At 38.2% G+C, this 21698-nt stretch overlaps 1 protein-coding gene across 1 annotated transcript in view; it reads right to left on the bottom strand.

Moving 5' to 3' along the window:
* The window catches only part of wdr11 (WD repeat domain 11), a 45917-nt gene extending 29882 nt beyond the window's left edge, over positions 1 to 16035 (bottom strand). The window contains exons 1-10 of the mRNA XM_058651707.1: positions 15826 to 16035; positions 14840 to 14951; positions 13342 to 13495; positions 12933 to 13106; positions 12426 to 12627; positions 8686 to 8851; positions 7304 to 7406; positions 6428 to 6626; positions 5544 to 5644; positions 2584 to 2760 (exon numbers count right to left, since the gene is read on the bottom strand). Coding sequence (XP_058507690.1) covers positions 2584 to 2760; positions 5544 to 5644; positions 6428 to 6626; positions 7304 to 7406; positions 8686 to 8851; positions 12426 to 12627; positions 12933 to 13106; positions 13342 to 13495; positions 14840 to 14951; positions 15826 to 15911 — 1474 coding nt within the window. The 5' untranslated portion in view covers positions 15912 to 16035. The remainder of the gene's footprint in view (positions 1 to 2583; positions 2761 to 5543; positions 5645 to 6427; positions 6627 to 7303; positions 7407 to 8685; positions 8852 to 12425; positions 12628 to 12932; positions 13107 to 13341; positions 13496 to 14839; positions 14952 to 15825) is intronic.
* Positions 16036 to 21698: the final 5663 nt, after the last annotated feature.

The following is a 21698-nucleotide window of genomic DNA, read 5'->3' as shown; positions in this document are numbered from 1 at the left end:
GTCAGGTCTCATACAGAGTACAGATTATCTCATGCAGATATTCAGAGAGGAGGCCAGATAGCAGTGTTAGTAGGCAGATGGGAAGGTTTCTCAGTTTCTGTAACCTCCCTGCTAGAGCCAAGGAAAGGGAAGTGTGGAAAACAGAAATGGAGACAACTGAGACAAGAATCCCAGCCCTCTCGCTCTAATTGTAATGAAACGGTGGATGGCAATTTCAACCCCCAGTGCTTTTACACTTTCAGCATTGAGCTCATGTCTTGCTTTATTTGCACCTAGTAGAAGGTGTTAAAGCTTGGTTTCCCATGGCTGTTCCTCTGACTGGCATTGCATCACCAAGACTCAATAGACCGCTTTTATAACAAAGTTTCTTCCTGGTGCAGACACTTTCAACCTGCATTAGGTAAAAACCTAAGGATTAGGTAAAAACCTAATGCAGTGGGTTTCCGGGGCCAAGGAAGTGACTGAGCTGCAACTGTGAGGGATTGGTACATGGATTGTTCTGGATTGCTCTGGATTGCTCTGGATTTACTGAAAATATGTATGATCTGGGCCTTGATATACAGGAGAGGTTATGATGGAGAGGTGTCAACAATTGCACCTGTCACAGTACCATCCCAGGTGTCATTACTGTGGAGGTGACACTTGTCATTGTAACCCAGGAACATATCCAATTTATAAAGCATGACAGCAATGCAAAGTGTAACATTTCAAGGTTCCAAATATGGCAGTTTTAAACTGTACCATACATGTTATTGTAACTCCACTGTCTTGCTGTGATACAGGCCTTACTCATAACCAACAAGAGTAAGACATTGACTGGAAAAGAAATATACAACCCTTGAGATGCCAGCTTAGTTAAACACACTTCGCCTTTTGAAATGCCAAGACATACTCTTCCCTTTTCAACATAAAAGGCGCATTTTATCTTAAGACAGTTCAAACATTCACAGGAAGGCATCGAGAACATTCAACAAAAGGGATATTTCATAAAGCTGCTAGAGACTGTAAAACTACTTGACTCTGCAAGACTACAGTGGGGATGTCATGTTCTACTTAGATTCAGAAGGCCACTGGGAACCAGCAGTGCCAAGTGATCCCCACACCATATGCAGCAGTATGTGCTCCTACTACCTACCTGCTCCAGAGACTGTGGTTTAAATCCCCTTTTATTTATTGTCACTTTATCATTTTCATTGTTATCTTATTATTTTTTTGTTTGGTTACATTTCGGAACCGAAACTATCACAACAAATCACACTGGTCCTTCACATAATAATTAACATAATAGTTAGGTTAACTTATTATCTCTTCACCCTTAAACATCCTCACAACCACAGCTCTTATGGGAGAATTGTCCTCTTTCGATTTATTTTTACAGATGTACTTCAATCTTTGACAGGGCTAATTTGAAACAAGTGATGAATAGCGGTGGTGGTCACCCCTTAAGGACTTTTGAAGGCATTGCAGTTATGAAAGAATACTGTGAAGATAATTTAAGAGATCTCTGTTAATTGAGAAAATGGTTGCAAGATGTGTCTGGTGAAGGAGTAATTATTCAAATGCTTTTATGTGAGTCTAAAGGAGGCAATGGATCTTCAAGGTATGATTAATTTACGTGGTCTATGTCAAGGGGAGTGAGCGCACCCTATTTTTCAGCTTGACATCTAAACTGGAGGTTTGCTACAATGGGGAGAGAACAGCAGTATGACAGGGCCTTAAATGGAATTTTATGTCTCTGTGTGATTGCACACGCACGCACGCACACTCTCTCTCTCACTCACTCTCTCTCTCACACACACACACTTTATACAATTCAGACTTTCATAATGTTATGCATCATTACTGTGTGAAGATAAGGGAACAGCTTCTGAGGAAAATTGCTTGGCTGATCTGAATCAAATAAATCCAAATTTTCACTGCCTCTTGCTGTTGCCTAGCAGCTGTCTAGGGGGAGTAATAACAGAGGGTGATATTTCAGATTAAGTCAATGCCTTTTGCATCATTTGTTGAGACCACACAGTAAGAATCAATTCAATTTTCATAGACAATGTAGAAGAAGATAATTTCAAATATATCAAGGGGTTTTGCCAAACATATCAGCAGGTTTGAAAACCCTTTTTTAACTGCGACCAAAACGTTTACATAGACTTTGCTGTGAAGAGCATAATTAGCAGTGTGTTACATTATGTTCAGGTCCAGTGTTTAAGACAAATTTATCCAACTTTTGTATTTGTTGACCTAGAAAAAAACCCCATTGTATTCACATTTTCTCAAAAAAACCACACAAAAAAAACTTAAGATAAGTGCAAACTTAAGATTTAAGTGACAACACAGAAACTACATTTAAAACCATCCCTTGTTCCACACACTGAGAAGCTCCAAAGTCTGATGAGAACGCTGGCACATTATGGGATCCACACAGTTTGTGATGTTTCAAGATATCACCCAGAATTGTCTTATGATACAGACCACGGCTTTAATACAGATTCCTAAACCCATACAGTTGCAATGCCTTGCTCATTAGTGAGTTTAGTAGCTGTATGTGTGTGTGTGTGTGTGGGAAGCATGTGAGCGGTTACCTACCTACAGCCAGAAGTGGTTGGTAGTGGTTGATGTTTTTGGTAGTAAGTGGTGGGCACATACGAATGGCAAATGGTGGCAGCGGCAGACCAGAAAGCAGGCCAGTCAGAAGGAACTTCAACTGGACCTCTTGCTGGTTGGATGATGGAGGAAAAGCCTCTCCAGCTATCATGGTCTGGCCTAGAGGTGAAACAACAACATTTTAGGTGAATATTATACATAATAGCACAACTCACCATACATGAATAATGTTATTAGTTGACCACACCAGTACACATTCCACTGAAGGTCCGTAAACGCAACCGTCCCGCTAATTGTCATCATGTCTAATGCAATACCGCACCCGCCCACACCAATGAATAAAAGCCCTGTGACCCGACCCATATCTGTGATTAAAAACACACAGCCTCTCATATTAACGTGCTTCGTTTACTCGCACATTTGTGATCCAGATTTCAATTAACTACAGCCAACAATAAAAAACACAAATTGAAAAAAATAAATATATGTATACACACAAAATATAAAAAAAGACATATAATTAAAATGAAAAGTAAAAGCAATGCCTCACACACAATGATTGTACCGCTCCAGTATTGCACATTCATTGCACATACCAATGGAGCCATGCAGTGAGTGCGCAAGCTGTCTTTTTTTCCCCCCTTCGTTGATGCCACAGCGGCATCCGACTTTGAAAATTAGAGTTTTTAAATAAAAGTGTTGACTTGACATGATTTATTTTATAATGCACATCTTAAAATTGGTTTAATCATGAGTGTTATTGGTACCTTCATGTAGCTGAGACACAGGCTGAGGAATAGATCTTATAAGTTTCAGCACAGAGCTAAGTGTGCAGTTATTTATTTCAATTTTAGATGTTTGTTGCAGAGCTCATTAATTAATGAAACTTTCAACACAGCAACTTAGTGATTTTTACTGCAGCCTGAAGCGAGCAGAAAACAACCAGTTGTTTGTTTCATTAAGCTGCAGCCTCTTATCAGGTTTCCCAGCTTTAATTATACTACTTAATGATGTAGTAGTGTGTTGAGACAACTATGCCAGAGACCAGGTTTTACACAGGAGTATCTACAGATTTCATTCGGTTAAATGTACTTTCATAATTTGATTACAGTTCTAAAATCAGGTAGTCAAAAATTAACAGCAGTATGAACTTAAAAATACCCCCACAGGTCCTGAAATGTTTAAAATAATTGATGCCACCCTATTTTTTTTAGTGGAGCTTAGGTTTGGTAACCATGCTCTTCATAATTAGACTGTTTGACATTACCCATTTGTGGTTGTCAACACTTTTTTTGCCTTTGCATATTTGCTGCAGAAGTATGGTACATTCTGTGAGGGTGCAAAATCCTTGACATTATTAGTAGCCGTAATTTTGCTATAATTTCACGCCTCATAATAGCATAACATTTATATGTGTTGTCTTTTTAAATGAACTTCATTACAGCTTGAAAATATAACTAACTAAGATGAGGACATAATTACAAAAAATAGCCATTATGCAGTATTACAACAAAACAAACCATAGACCATGAGGAGCAAATGGAAATAAGAGATTAAGTGGAAAATATTCTTCTAGGAGGTAGCAACAAGGATGCTCTCTTTATGTCAACCAGTCAGGTCAGAATAACAAGGCTTTTTTTTCATTTAAACATTCTGAAGGTCAGTGACACAGAACTCAAGTTGTCAACTGTCAGACAGACATATTGCTGCAGGCTGTATGTTAAAGAGCTAAACCCCTCTCTAGTGCCAGAATAAGTACTAGTGCTCCACCTCTCCAAGGCATTCCAATCACTGGTAGCTTTACTCTCCCTGAGAACTGGAGAACATGTATTTCTAGAAAGCCATTTCTACTGCACAGCCACATTGATCTTTTGATCGGCGGGAGGGAGGGAGAGAGGGGGAGGGAGAGAGGGGGAGAGAGAGAGAGAGAGAGAGAGAGAGAGAGAGAGAGAGAGAGAGAGAGAGAGAGAGAGAGTGTGTAAGCAAAGGGATTATGGAATTAGATTTGTGTCAATATTTTCAAACACACTTTTCATGAAGCAAACAACACTTTTTAAGAAGCAAATAAAATATCAATTTCATCATTCAAAATATTGTATTTTATTGTTTGAAAATACACTTGTTTTTTTCACTCCCTGATTTCTACTTTGCGCTCCCTGATTTCTTCTTTGCACACTGGGTGCATTCATATGTACTTAGCTGTGTCCACATTTGATCAAGTCCCTAAGGACCATAGACTCAATATAAAACTGGACATTGTCTTCAAGCTGTGAAGCCCCAAGATTCGCTTGACCATTGTAATATCAGCTTTTGAAAGCAGAAATTGACAGACCTGCAACCGGGCTCCTATTGGGCCAGCCGTCAATCTCACTAGCGTCCACTCATGTGCAATGCTTTAATATCTATTTTCCTAATTTGGCTGAATACAAACACACAATTATACTGTAAACCTCTGCATTCAACATGGTGCTTCAATCAGCACCATCATCACTGAATTCCAATGTGCTAGTTAAAATGGTCTCCATGTAGCCATTACAGTCCCACTGCCAAGCCTGACAGGTCAGTAGATGGTTTTAAGTCACACATATCCTTTTGATTCAGGGTGAGTTTTGTTCCATCCTTCAATAACACTTTTGTCTAGACCTCAGCCAGTGTCTTATGTTTTTTTTTTTGAGCTGCAGGCTGATTTTTCTGTTTTTGATGTTTATCAGAGGTTTGCATCTTGTGTTAAATCTTTTAACGCTGCCACCATGAAGTTTTCTCTTGATCTCTGACAAAGCAACATGTCTGGCTACATCCTGAAGAAGCATTGCTGTTCTTCAGGCAAAAGAGTTGTTTTCTTCTTCACTTTTCTTTAAGAAATAATTGATGTGAGACATGTATATTTTGTGACACTATCATTTACTTGTTGATGGTGTTGAGTGAGATGCGTATAGTCGTACCGATCATGCTGTTGAGAGAGAGATCCTGAATACTTTTTTGGTTTGGACCCAGTGGCGCTCCACAGAATGACACAGGAGAGTAGAGTGGTGATAGACCCGCACTGACAGAGAGAGGGAGAGAGAATAATAATTAAAAATGCATTTTGTTTTTTTTTTACTCAAATGAAATGGCAAACATGCATTATTGAAAGCAAGTGTTATGAGGAGTGATGAACTGATATTGCTTGTGCAAATGATGAATGTGATGTGATTTTTCAATCAATGTTACTGACCCAAAATGGAAAGAGCAGCAATTGCAGAAATAAGTTGAGTACTGATTTTTTGTATTGAATAGAACAAAAGAGGGGGGAAAAAAAAGAGGTTTCCTGAAAGAAATAGTTTCATGGCCACTGACACAGCTTGGCATGCTGGCAGTTTGACTTAAAATCAAACGGGTACAATAACTTGGGTAGGAACACTGTGCACCAGAGTGCAAGGAAGCTTTTGAATATCAGTGTAATGTAGTGTGAAAAACAACTGCCATCATCTGAGTAGTTCAGACACAGAAACCCCACCAGTCTGAAACTTCAAACAAATACATTCTATTAAGACCTGTTTTCCCAAATCAAACTTATTTCCTCACATAGCCTTACACATGGGGAGAAATTAAAAAAGTGTCTCCTCTAGAGCTACAAAGGAGTGTCCCATCTAAGCAAAGCAGGGCTCATAAACCTAATGAACTCTCTGCACCCCGACCTGGACTTGTCCATAACAGGACTAAGGTCAGAGGATTATGTAGTTTAAAGTCACCTTACAAAGTAGTCAAGTGTTTTACCATTAGCTAACACCTAGAGAATTTAATTGTAGCTTGACAGAAACATTTGCACATGTGTGTTTGCGCATACCTAGGATTGGCAGCAGCTTTGCCAGTGTGGGCTTTGAGCTCCCACATCATGACTCTGCCGTCGCTGACCATCAGCCCAGCGCTGTTTTCATTGACAGGGCAGATAACCATTCGGTAAGGCCGGACTGTCTTGGTGATTCGGATTGCATCGCACTGAGAGCGAAGGTCATACACAAGCTCCTGTACACTCTGTTCTGGGTCTGAGAGAAAGAAGCGGAGATGGAGAAATAACCTGAGGAACTGAGATAAAAGTTATAGAGAGGTTGGTTGGCTGACATTGAGGGAGGGTGGGAAAACAGAACAGTGCGAGATAAAAATGGGTTAGATGAAATCGGAGAAAATAGGTCAAGACATGGGAAATAAAAGAAGGAGGAAAAAGAGAATATATGGAAGAGAACATTGGGTAGATGTTAACATTAAAAGGGAAGAGGATAAGAAAGAGAAAGGGCAGATGACAAGACTTATAGAAAGTGCAACTGCGAGACCAGCGGAGACAATTTGTGAGTACAAGCTACAGCAGAGTCAAGAGATACAAGAAAGGATTTAAAGAGATAAGAGAAGAAGAAAGGCCATACAAGAATGAATGAGAGTACTACAGACTCACAAAAGGATAATGCATAAAAAGAGGACAAGCAAGATGATAAAAAGATTACGTGAGATAGAGAAAGAGATATGGGTGAGACAATGGACTCCCATTGGACTAGAACACTATACATAAGATAAGGGAGACTATAAAAGGGCAATTGGCCAGTGGAGCGTGGAAAATACAAGCTCTGACAATACTATAATTTGACTGAATAAATGTTGACAGCGGTAGCAGTGGTTTGTGAATGAGTACAGTACATTCTGGTATGGGCTGTATGTGTGAGTTTCATACCTGCTGCCTCCTCTGTGGTGGTAGTCGAGCGGCAAACTCTGAGGGTGATACAACCGTTCTCATGGAGACAGTAGAGAGCATCCCGCTGAGCACAAGGAATAACCTTAACAAAAGGAGAGTCGGGGAAACGGGTGACTACACATGTCTGTTATCAAGTTTGCCAGCTGTCTTTTTGACAGGCCCTATCATTGACAGTGCCCTAAGTAAAGTAAGAAAGCACAGCGCAAGTGTCCTCGCTAGTTTCGGACCAGTGCTTGATGGTTTTCACGCAGACTACATAACCTTGAGGTGCAAAACTTGCTACTCAATGTTCAGTAGTTCCTCTCGCTTGGAAAGTGTGTAGTACAGATGTGCGTCTGTCTATATAGTTCCCCGTCTTTCCTCAGCTACTGGAGCTTCCAGACTGCAGCTTGGATTTTTGTTAAACCTGTGTCATCAGTCATGCAAATTGGCTGTGTGACAAGCACTTCATAACACTTAGGGAAGACAGGCAATGGTCGAACAGACCCTGGGAGGCTGTACAATACTCCTGTTCTCCTGCTAACTTACTCCTCGCTTACAAAGTCTTGTTCTTAACATTTGTACAATGTAATCATGGATAATACAGGACCAATGACAACCCGAACAAAGAATGATTTATGGAAATACAATATACAAATCACAGAAAGGAAAATGTCAATTTTTAATATACTGAGGAACAGCATACTAGCATAAAGACACAAACTTAAACATGTTATATTTAGGGGAGAATACCATGGCTCAAATACAGTAGAACAACCACAGTGAAAACTATGAGATCTTATTAGTACAAACAAGCCGGCAAAATAGAACTTCACAGAGCGTTAAGAATGAAAGTAAAGTGAACAAAGCGTCCTTTACTACACTGTATGTTCCGTTACTGGCTCTGGAACTGTGACAAATTCTCTATGTAATACCCCCACACCATTTATCAATTTTTGATTAGAAATCCAGACTCCAAAAGAGGTGGACTGACACCTAAAGGCTACCAATGCTGCTGAATATCACTATAAAGAGGAGCAGAGGTAAAGCAATATGTAGGTTAACAGGCTTCTTTTTTTTTTTTTGCTATAGCCAAGGACTTCATGGCCTTGCTGTTCAGTTATCAGACCTTGATGAGGTGATCAACAGGAATGAAAACTTTGTGATCTATGGTAGATGGAGATTAAAAATTAATCAGGGGTTGCAATGAATTCAGAAAATATGCACAGCCCTCATTTGAGAGGGAGGCATGATAGTGATATAGAAAGCATGACAGTGAGACAGCACAGCTACCTCTTTCAGTTCAGAGAACACTTTTTTAAGGTTTGTGGTGATTGTTACAATGCAGTTGTGCATTAGTTGTACACATAACTATGTCTTACCTGAATGAAAGGGACCCCAGAGCGCTCAATGGCCACCACACCCACTGTCTGGCTGAGCTCCAGGTCCAGGATGAGGATCTCTCTGGGATAGAGCAGCAGCATGTGGTTCCTCTTAGAGGGCAGGTACGACAGCTGCAGACAGTCATTCAGTGTCACCGCTTCTGCACTACAGTTCCACAAAAGAGAAACAGAGATGGCAAGGCACACAAAAAGAAAAAGAAAATTAATGTCAGTGTTAGTGAAAAATAATTGGTTTGTAAAACAGAGAGGGTAAGCCAAACCATTTTAATTCATCTCAGGTTTTGAAATTAAGCACTGTTGCTACAGAGGCTGTAGCAGGGCATCAGCTGCATCTCTAAAAGTAATCAGTAGGTAGTTGAACTTGTATGTGAAAGGTAAATTCCAGAGAGTTAGCATAGTAATTAAGTATGTTAAAGCAAGTACAACAATTTAGTGCACAAAAAGCATAAATAAAGTTAAAGCATAAAATTAAGTTGTATTGACTAAAACACATCATCACACATGGACACATCATCTAAAATGAAATGGACACATCATCTAACATATAATGACAACACCTTGTTGTAAACTACATGAGACAACAACATGAAAATTAAATATGGAAAAAATATTGATATCAATATAAAGATGGAAATCTTTACTTGTGCCTTTCCATACAGAAGACTGAATAAATCTAAGTATTATTGTTGTGGTATATGTGTGTCATAAGCAAATAAGGGAGAAGTGAATTTGGGCCAACAGTGGGAAGTTGGTTAATTAAGGAGCAGGCAGTAGATTGAAAACAAAAATCATAATTTGTAGAGACCAAAAAAACAGTTTAGCCAAATCTGTTTGCTGCTTCATTGTTATGTATTGAATTAAATAAATACTATTATCCATGGCAGCTGCCTGATTTGATGTCTGTATGACATCAAAGCAGTCTCAAAACATAGTAGTTCAGTCGAAAAGGAATATGTGGCTGATTTTTTTTTCAGAATCCATGAGCAGGGTTCATGGCTATAACTCATTCCTACACATCCATTCCAATAGGTCACAGTGAGATCAAATACAGTAAGAGAGGACTAACTTCAAATCACTATGGAGATCATTATCATCTAAGGGGGGTAGCAGAAAAATGGACTCAGTAGGGAAACCTTTAGGAGTTGCTGAGCTAAATCACCAGCTCACTGAAGTCAGGCAAGGGAGAGAGAGAGGCTGTGATGACTGAGCCAGCAAAGCCAAAGTGGCAATATGAAACTGTCAAAGACTTAGATGCAAGCAAAGGATCTTCAGAGAGAAAAAGTAAAAAAAAATATTTATACAACCCACACCCTTCCAAAACATGCAGCTGTCCAATTTCCATTTTTAAAAACATCACAGACTCCCATCTTCCTCTCTGCTGAAGGATAGAGCAGTCAGTGAATCATACATAATTATACACAGCTATATGCAATGCATACATGTGCAAACAGTTGGACAGCACAGAAAACAACCTCAGTGGACTGAAGTGTCAAAGCATCACCCAGCCTCTGTTGTTTAATCAAGTTAAGTAAACAAACACTAATCCTTTTCTCTACTTCAACTTAACAGTAAGACTATCCCCTTATGGTCAACCAGAATAATAATTAGTATATCGAATGAAGTTCACAGTCTGGGAACATTTTGAGAGAGTGAAGGATGACCCCAAGAAGGTGATGTGCAAGTTCTAAGTTGTGTGATGACTGATGGTAATGTTATTCAGTTGAAGTCTAATAAATTCATAAAATGTTGCATTAATACAGTGTTTCCCCGACACTTTCAGAATCAGAATGTTACCTCTTTAATTGCTTCGTCTGTGTTAATGAGCCGCAGGCTTCGTGCTGTACTGTTGTGAGATTCATCAATAAGAAACTATTTATAATTTATTGTGGGGGGGTTACAGTTTGATTAAGTACTGTGTTGAAAATCAACTAAATGTTCAGTGTACTAGCTGGTTGATCTTACATTTGCTGCGGTGTGCGTCATGGGTGTGCGCTACTACGCTTGCTTAAAATTAATCAAAAGCTCATTATTATAAATTGTTAAAAGTTAGTATGATGTTCTAATATGTTTCAATTCAACAAAATGTTCAGATCCTCTTTGCTGACTGTTCCAATTCATTACAGTGCTGTTGATAAACAGCTCACTCCGTGCATGGTGCATCCGTTTAATGTTGGCTATTAATTAATTAAGGGTTCATTTTAAGGTTGATTTAAATGTTACTGATAAGATCCTTTCTCTGACCTGGAGCTCAAACTTGTGTGTTGCCAAAAGTATATATATATATATATATATATATAATTCCCTAGCTCTCAAGAATTATTTTTATAGAACTATAAATCATTCTTAACAAAGCAGCCACTCAAGAAGTATTAACAGCCCCCAATGTCTTTCTGTCATCTTGAACAAGGGCCCAAATCTGTACTGGCTAACAACAAGATTAATAGCTGTCCAATCAGACACTAATGTACTAATGTATATGATATAGTAGTGCATTCATTGAGTTTCTGACAACAGTCTGGAAGAGCACAATGATTAACCTGAGCCAGACAGAGCAGGAGAGGAGCGATACTGTGGCACCCAACCCTGATGAACACTTGAAACCCAACTTGATATTTAGACAAAGCAGGCTTGAAGAAACATAAAAACCAAGGTAAGGTTAAAAGGTTTCACATATTAGTATTAGAAGCCACAGACTGGATGGACATGGCAAGAGAAATAAATTACATTACATGTCATTTAGCGGTCGCTTTTATCCAAAGCGACTTACAATAAGTGCATTTAAACATTTGGGTACAAATCAAATAAATAAAGAAATACAAAAATAAATAAAGTGGAGTGTGTGTTATTAGAGATACTTGGGTGGGTGGACAGAGAGGCCGGAGTGCTGCTGCTATAAATATGCCTGTTTGACAGTCACAACTGCTCAGGCAGGAAGCTACCAGCACATCAAATAAGTCTTTGTTTCCTTATCCATTGCTACTTTTTGTAAGTAATGCCTTGTGTAGTTTCCACAAGATCCTTTTTAATGTTATAAAATTAAGCTGGCTCATACTCTGTATGCATTTTCAGGACAACAAAGCACTGCTGACAAGCAATACTTCTTTACCTTCCTTTCCTGATACTTGCCTTCATTTATCACAAGATTTTTATGCAAAAGATATGTCAGTTTTACAGTGTGTTTTTTTTAATTATCACTTAATCAGTCAGTTGCACACCACAGACAGACAAGTCATTCTATGCAGTTCAATCACAAATAATTCAATTCACCATAAACTCACACACAGCCTGTTATTTTATCCTACAATAGAAACATCGCTTCTGGGCTCTCTCTTATAAGAAATAGAGAGAATTAAAAACCCACCACCAATGGTCAGTCTAACATGTATATTTAAGAATGTATGAAATAGAAACAGGAAATAATATATTATTTGATGTAAACATTTACATGAATATAATATATGTGACATTCTAAATACCAGAAACTATTGTTGTCATTAGTCAAATTTACTCATTTTAGTGTCAGTGACAAAAACATCTGGACCAACAGGGATATATACAAGAATTGCAACATGTATGTGACTGAATATGAAACAAAACAGGGGAAATGCTCAACAATAACAGTCTTCTGGGTATGCATGAATAAAGAGCATCTCAGTTTGCCCTGGTAAAAATATTATGAACACATTCAGTGAAATAGAGTATAACTTAGTTGCTCTTACGTGGGCTTTTCATTGGTGATGAGTACTTTGACCTTGTTGAGGGCCTTCTTGGCACCAGTGGGAACTGGGGCAGTGGCAGGAGCAGGTTTGGTGTGGGCAGGGCTCGCATGGGGGCTGGCAATGTAGACCTTTTTGCCAGTGCTGCCCGGGGGTTTGGAGAAGGAAAAGTCTGTGATGAAGACTATTCCTTCACTGGTCAACACTGCAGAAGAGAAAAGACAGTAAAGACTTTTCAAATATCACAGGTGGCTGCTGTCAGTATTCTACAAAAAACTTTGCACTTTGCAAAAAATATTTAAATGTTTGTCTTAAATATAGAAAATAACTTATAACTTAATGTATTATATAAACAGTAGTTGTTGGAATAATGGAATGTCATACATATTTGTAGACATATGATCTGATATTGCATCGAAATTCGCATGAGTTTGATGAATTCTAGGCTTCAACAAGCTTTAGGCTTTAATAGCTTCAGCCACATTTTTGGTCAGTATGCCTTTCACCTACATGCCATGTTGGATGGGTCAAATGGGTCAAAAGAAAAGGAGAGGATGTTTTCAGCATAGCTCTTCTTCCACAGCTTTGTGCCAGTGTCTCCATTCCACAGAACAATGTAGTTGGGAGGGTGAACGGCCAACAGCAGATCACGAGACGCATCCTGATTCCACAACCATTCCAAATCTGACAGGGAGAAAAACAGAGAAGAGAAAGAGGTAATGAAGAGGATAGAAAATGATTGTGCAATGCAGCAGAAGGAAGGACAGCGAGTGACGGTAAGAGCATCCTAATGAAAATAAATGGCTAACAGCAGAGCAACAACTCGAAGATTCCTCTTGGCAGCAGTGGCAAGTCCCATTTGTCCCATTCCTGTGCGGAGATGGGTATGAAAAAATAAATAAATTCAAGCCTGGTTTACCTTGGATAGGTTTGGAGTGCTCCTGGATCTCACAATGGGCAGTACCACTGACCACATCCCACACTATTATCTTCCCTGAGGCATCTCCAGAGGCAAGCCGCAGACAGTACGGTGAGCTCAAGTTGTGATAGTAGTTTTCTCTAGACCATTTCACCTACCAAACACAAAACAAATGTAACTATGTGGCATAATGTATCTTTTTTGCAGAAGATGATGCATTTTACAGTAGTCTTCTTGCTACCTCTCCAAGTGGCAACAGAGCATGTCCATGTCTAAGGTGTCTATTTCAGCTTTTTCTGAAATAAATTCAGGTAATATTTTAGGTAACTGCAGTCAATGCAAATGTGGGCTTAATGGAGAAAGACCCAAACAAGCAACACTGAAATCAGGCTAATGCAAGGTCTACACTACAACTCCACAAACAAGCTTTAGTTTAAATAATGAATTATCTTTCTGAAACTGTTCCTGAAGAGACGTGTCCTTTACTGCGGTTAATTCTTTTTTTTAAGTGAGCTTTCTTGTGTCAGGCTGCGGGGTGAGGAATGACCTGCTGCTGTGGCAGTGGTGCTTCACAAGATTAAAGTGTGCTTTGGAATGAGGAATGGGAGCCTTGGATTGAGCACAGGCACTGATAATCACTGTAGAATTTATTGCCCATTATTTACCCTTCCACAAAACAAACACGCGTGTGGGCATACACACTCACACAAAAAAACAATGAAACAAAAGGATTCTCTATCAGTACAACCATTATACATGTTACATGAGTTGAAGCAGAGCTAAATATGTCTACTGAAGAGGAACAAAAATAACTTATCTCAAGGTGACACAATTAACATTAGTGTGTGCAATAATTCTCCATCAGCAACCATGTGTTTGAATTTCACCTGGAAATTCCAAAAGCATCAATAATCTGACTAGTATATAAAGAGGCAAAAAGGATTAAGAATACAAAAGAAAGCCTACACACTAAAACTCCAAAAACATAACAACAACTGGGGAAAATATCACTAATATATCAAAACAATGTCGAATTGAATTGAATTAATCATTCTTCATTCAATACAATGTCTTCATTCAACATAATGTCTTCACCAAAATTATTGGTGGGTTGTTTCCTGCAACTTTTAGCTAATTTTTTTATAGAACTTTTTAACTTATTGCCATTTTTAAATTGTATTTTGCAGCCAATAGAGCAGAGCTGCTACCAGTAGTTGAAAAAACAAACTTTTATAATGAATCCATTTTTGTATACCATTTGTGGGCCACATTTTTATTAGTTTTAAATTGGATGACTTTTTGTGTGTTTTTACATTCTTTTATCTGTGAGAGTTAGTAAAATTGCTATAGGCTGTGGGAAATTGGAATGGTAATGAATTGTTCACAGAATTAAGAAAATAAGATAAGCAACTAAATATTAAAAAATTAAATTGCTGTTAGTTGCAACCTACAACAGAGCTAAACAATCACGTTACTATAGTTAGGTTCGGAAACTCACCTTGACCACGTTGGCTTTGTGCCTTTCCAGAACCTGGATGGTCTGAGCTGTTTTCGGATCAATGATGAGAATACTTGAGTGACATCCCTGAGCTATCAGCCCCTGCCAACCCCTACAACAATGAAGGTCACATGGAAGAAGAGGAGTACAACAGTCAAAAATCTGACCACGGTACGTGGGGGAGCCAAGAATTACTTAGACAGCAAATTAAATATAGTGTCCATAAGCAGCATACCATGAGCAAAAACACAAAGTTAATTTTATGGATATAATGAGACAACATCAAATAATTCAATTAAATTCAATTAAATTCTTTATTAGGGACACAACAAGTGAGTGGTCCATAGCACCAACAGAACACAATATGATAGCAGAATATAAAATAATCATATGTCCTGGTACTAGTTTATTTACAGCACCCTATTTATATTGTACTAAATAAAAGTTGTGACTTCAGTACAATCCCAACTTCACAGAATTCATTATTATAATCCAAATACAAATTTGAAATCCCACTGGAAGATAGGGGGTTATTTTTCCTCTTAAAACGTATTCACGCAGGCGGTCACACTAGTTAACATTTATGTGTTTACCATCATAAGAATCCTAGCATTATGTGTGGGATAAAGTCGTGTATGCAACCATCGTTAGTCGATTTTAAACTCTCTTTAAATTATTAGATGAAGCCACAATCTCTGCCGGATTGCTGCTGGAAGATTAGCCTTGTGAAATGCATCAGGCCCAGAAATGTCACATCACATCACATCACATCACATGACACAAGATATCCTGCAGGTCTCTGTATTGTTCGGAAAAAATACACACTACCTGCTCAAATTAACACTGTCATCGTTTTAGGAAACAACAAAAGGAAAGCACACAATGAAACGCAAATACTGCGATTAACAGTTGGTTTACATTCTGTATTAGTCTGGCATCTGAATAATCCTGCTTTATTTTGCTAGCGGCAACAGTGCACTACTCACCAGTCCACCGCGGTTTTATTCTGCAAATTGAGAGTGCCAGTCAACGTTCGAGCCGCGAGTTTGATGTTGACGGTGTAAGGAATCATTGTTGTTTGTAAGTATTTATGCTACATTCACGTTTGTTGATAAAAAAGCTGCTAAAATTAACTAGCTTCTCGGCTCTGTTGTGAATTCTAACAGGAAGTGAAATGGTGTCTCTACAAAGACTCCCGTATGGGAACAAATCCCAGCGTTACAAGGTTCCATAAGTGACACTCCCGTTTCTTGATACATTTTCACTTGAAAAATTAACCCCAATCACAACTTGAAACTAAAACTAATAAACAATTCATTCTCATTTGTTACTGCATGTGCAATGAATATTTGAATCTGCTTGTTTTGTAAAAAGAGTGACAATAAAAAAAACTACAAATGTTCTACTATTATGTTCAAAATATCAGCAGAAATGGCAAATATATATATATACCATAAATGAAATACAACAACAAATAAAATAAAACAATATGCCACAACGTGTTTGTTATATATTATATCAGCCCTTTCTTCTATTAATTTCTAGATCTTATGAAATCATAAATAATATCCGGTCATAACATGTGTCCCAATAATGTAGTTTTCACCCTCACGTTACCTTAAAGTTAAAGTGACCTTATTTGCCCCTTAGTTGCTGATAATCAAATGCACCTTGTGATAAAGAGGAGTTGGAGATGCAGAGACATGATCATTGTCATCTTACTAAGTGCAGTAGATGGCTGATGGCCACTGCAGTTGTGCTACTTAAATATAAGGTCAGCTACCTGATATATCTGTTGGCAGTTCAGACTCTCAGATCTTGTTATTTGGCAGTGCTTTCCTCTCTGCAGTCCCCACACAAACTGGCGTAGTGGGTGATAGTGCACCACACAGCTCCATTACACCAGTAATGAACTGAGTACTGGATTTCTGTAAATATATACTGATTTAGGTTTTGTTTAACAACAGGCCACACCTAATTCTCCCTCAGTAAACCCTGTATTTGTTCATACTTTCTTTGGCTGCCAGAGTTCTGCCATACTTCTTTCTGCTAAAAACATCTTTTTTCCACAAGAAATTTCTTATGTTATTCACAGAAAAAGATTTAGAATACACATACTTAAGAAAATCTGTTTAGTGAATTGTTCTGATATAACAGCAGATTGTGACATTCTAGCAGAAGTTGGCTAGATGTTCGAGATTCTCAGGAAACGTGAACTGAGGCAAAGAATATGCAGAGTCAAACAAGGCATGTCAAGTAAGGAAAAAAAAGCCATAAAAGTAATTGCTTTTTCATGTAATCAAAGAAAATATGATGGTCAGGGTGAAGGAAACATTCAAGTAGCTTACACGACTGACAAGTGTTACACTTCAGAATTGCAAGGACAAACTCATAGTGAAGAGAATGGATGACCTACACTAGAGCATCATTACAGCTGTTCCTATTTGTCTCCAAGAGGTTTTTGTTTATACTGTATGTTGTATAACACATTGTACCTATAGAACAACACAATCACCAGTGTGTGATCGCATTTTATTTGTGTCTTGTGCGTTTGGAGTAACATTCTGCGTTAGTGCTGCCATCTTGGCCAGGTCACTCTTGAAAAAGATAGAAAAATAAAAATACCAGTCGCTTTAATGACAGGAAACAAAGCAACACCACTTTTCTGGCATAAAACTGAATATGTGTGTGGGGGATTTGTTATGGTCTTCAATACAAAGTTATGTTTTTGAGTGTGAAGGTTTTACACTTTTATTTGAATGACAACTTTTTTGTTAATTAGTTTTTTTTTACTAAAATTCAAAAAACTTTTTTTTCCCTTCAAAATATCTGCAGTCCTCATTCTGTCAAGTGTCAACTACACATTTCCCAAAAAAGATATTTATAAATAATAAAACTAAGATCTGCTGACAATAAAAGCACTAAAGACAATTAAACAGGAAGAGGAAAATGTTTTTAGTATCAGAAAAGTCTTTATTTAACTTTAAATTCTTCCAAATCCAGCACAGGTAATCATGTTTTTCCACATTGATAAGAAAACCAAATGAAATACTTTATCTAAGGCTAGGTACTAAAACATTTCATCGCACACACACTTCTTTATGTGCCATAGCCACCACAGGGAGATTATATAATAGCTCTAAAGATCTTTCTTAAAATGACTGACAATGGAGATAGTGTTGCATTACCATACTCTAATATACAAATCCAGATTTAGGGAAAAGTACATGGCAGGAAAAGCAAATACACAAGTTTCACGGCTTTTTACGTCATGAATGAATATTGGATTTTGTTAACAATCCCTTGCCACACACTGATTTGCATGTTAATTGTCTGCTGGTTGGTTCAAGATTGCATCTCACTTTGTATCCTGAGCGTTTGACACTCCGTCATAATGATTCTGTGGTCATGGTTTTCTGCACATTCAATGTACACATCCAGAGTCTGTCACATTTATTACAATTATTGCAGGTCTGCTGTCTTTGGGCACACCACTAAGCAGACATAAAATCCCAACAACGATTACTCACCAGCTCCGGGTGCTCAAATCTTAAATTTCATTCACACATAGTTTATTTATCAAGATTTACAAGCTCGTGAATTTTGTTTTGACAAGTTAAAAGTGAAACGTATTGCCGATAAATATGATCATCGGAGTGTAAGATGAAATCTTCCCCATGCATACTGAGTTTCTTACCACACCTTTCTGCAAGGGGATATAGTGTGTCCTTTATAAGTCTCTCACTGCAGTCACTCTAAGCTGTTCAACTTTGCTGCACATGAGCCTCTTTTTCATAAGCAACTGTGGCCGTGACTAGAATTTTGATGACAGTTACTTTGCATACTGTACTGAGGAAGCCGGCAGATGTGTGAATGGCAAAACATCTTTGGTATAATTAGATAATTAACTCCCTCTAGGTCGGAGAATGTCAAATATCATGTTGTTTGTAAATGTGGGTAAAAAAGTGTCTACGTGGCCAGAAGGAGCCACTTCAGCCCTGCAGGACTGCTTCAAGTGCACAGAATGGAGTGTGCTGAGAGAAGCAGCTACTGTACCTGGAAGAATATACAGACTCTTTGATAGGATACATGGAGAAAACTGTATCCATATGCACCAACCAAGTGTCATGGGTGATCACATCAGCAAGAACTCATCTTTCCAAGGCCTTAAGGAAAGCAAAAAAACCACAAACACTTGCGTGATGTTAAGAACCCCAGATGTGGCAGGGCATATAGTAGGCTGACGGACTACAATGTCACTACAAAGACTAACAGTGGCGCTGTTTTGTGGATTTTTAGTCATCAGTGGCCCTGAGGTTGAGGGAGACATCAAGTTTATTAGTGTGCAAGTGTTTGATGACCTTACCCTGTCAGTAAAGAAGGCTCATCAACCCTTCACTCCTTGCAGAAACGGAAGAGAGCCCGTGTCCCAACACCAATCCTCACCACGTGAGTGGTGGAGAGTATCCAGACCAGCTGCATCACCATGTGGTTTAGGATCTGTGAAGAGTTGGATTGTAGTCCCTGAAAACATGAGGACAGCTGATCACTGGGGGTCTCGCTGCCCCCACCCAGGACATCTACCAGACACACTGCATACAGAGAGCTCACCTCACACACAGTTTGTTTATCGCTTTCACATCTAAGGTATCAAAGCCCTTAACAGAATCTTTCCCAAGCTGTCAGACCATTAAGTACCCTGTTACCACACAGTATCACGGCCCCATAATCAATAGCCACACAAAAGACTGTGCACTTGTTGACAATAGACATTTAGCACTGGCGCATGTGTGCTTTATTGCTGTGATTGCACTTACTGCCATGATTCACACAATTACTGATTGCATTATTACTCTTTCAGTGTGACTATTGTTTGTCTGCAATTATATGTCTACAATTATTTGCATTTGTGAGAATAATAATAATAAAAAAAACATACTTCATAACACTTAATGTGCCGTCAGTTTATTGCAGGGCTGTGGACAAAAGCAAGCCTGGCTGTGTTTGCTATAATGTTCCTTACAAAACATACAAATAAAGACTATATAAAGCTTCAGCTGAGCCTCCCAGCTGGAGTCAGTGTGTACTCATCTTTAACATCTTCTTGATTTTCAAAAGATTTCCCTCTTACCCAGTGGGCAAAGGGTACATGAGCGACGAAGCCAAGGCAACAAGACAATGGATTCATTCACAAACTACAGCACTCCACATGGGAGTTTGTTTGTTTTTCTTCTTCTTGTTTTGTTCTGTAAAGTTCTCATTACCAGATGAGCCCTAATGTTGCCCATGAAGCATGTCAGAGCCGCACGAATGGACCAGCTTTTTGAATGACGCCTCCAGAATACATTAACAGCTCTCCTCCATATTTCAAACTGTCTTGCCTGGCGGTTACATTGCTGGCTGTCAGAAAAGAAAGTTATGTCACACTTTGAGAAGAGAGAGATCCCCACGAGACATTCCTGACTTTACTTTTATCATGCAGGCAATCGAACATCTGCTGCACTACGAATATTAATGGGAGTCTGAATGAGTCATATAATAAAGACATCGTCACCTGTGTTATTGGCAACACCGTGTTACTTCTGCTGGTATGAATTTGAAGGTTAGGTAACGTTTTAGGCTACATAAAATAAAATCAAGGAAAATTATACACATGCATTTTAAATGACATGATTGCATAGAGGTTCTTTAACCTTTGACCTATAGAAGAGGAAGAAACTGACAACCTCAATACATTTATCCATCATTTGTTGTACATAATGAAACTATTGTGCTTGTAATTTCCTTGATTGCATCAGTTAAAGCCAGAGATGTTGAACTGTTAGATCTGAAAGTAATTCATATTTTTCTATGAATTTTTTCTGAGTTATTGAACAAACAGGCCTTTAATTTGTGAAGTGGGGTCTATCCCCTGTTTTTTTTTTTTTTACAGTGGTAGTGAAATGAAAAATGATAGATGTATGTTAGTGGTTTTTCAATTTTCACATCTATTTCATTGTGATCAGTAGATGTTTTGTATTTACATAATTTAAAATATGAATTCATTTTCTTCCACTGCTGTAAGGAAAACTGAGGGATTCCTCTCTATCAAATAACGATTCCAATCATCGGATGACCATATATCCAGAGCACTTACAAAAACTTTGCAATAACTATTAGCTACCTCATCCACATTTTCTTTTTTAATGTTGTTGTCAATAAAATATCAAGGGTAACATTGCTGTCCAGAACATTTTTTAATAATACTATTTAATATGTCCCATAGTCCCATAAAATATTTTTTTATTGTTCAATATTTGACTGTGTATGAGGCATATGTACGAGGAGAAAACTGTTGTGCAGGTAAGAGAATATCTTCAAATGCTGAGTTCTGACTTTCACTGGCTTCTCTTTTCACTCAGTCTTGTGGTCTTCTTTAGTCAATGAAATCTGAAATTGCTGAGAAAGAAAAATTCCATTTCCATGACAACTGCTGAGCAGAGGTCTTCAAAAAGTTAAAGCCCTTGAGTTGATGCTTCTATGATGAATTAAATCAATCAAAACAAACTGGACACAATTTGTTCTCTCCTACATACATTTTTTTTCTTTTTTTTTTAAACAGAACACTTCATCAAGACACATTTAAAAAAAACATTTATGAGAAAAGTCAGTGCCATAAAATAATGTCTTCGTCCTAATGTGGAGATATAAGTAGACTACAGAGTACTACTGGTTGCTGGTTATGAAAATCAGACGAATGGAAGTCATGGAATGAGTCAATAAAGCTCAAAAGATCAAATACCATAGTGCTAAAAACAAACAACAAAATGTAATCACTTTGCTGCTTGCATTTACTGTAACAATGGCACACACACCTGAT

Source organism: Solea solea, chromosome 15 (assembly GCF_958295425.1).
Source record: "Solea solea chromosome 15, fSolSol10.1, whole genome shotgun sequence".
In the NCBI taxonomy this organism is placed as follows: Eukaryota; Metazoa; Chordata; class Actinopteri; order Pleuronectiformes; family Soleidae; genus Solea; species Solea solea.
This window is presented reverse-complemented; position numbering and strand designations above follow the sequence as displayed.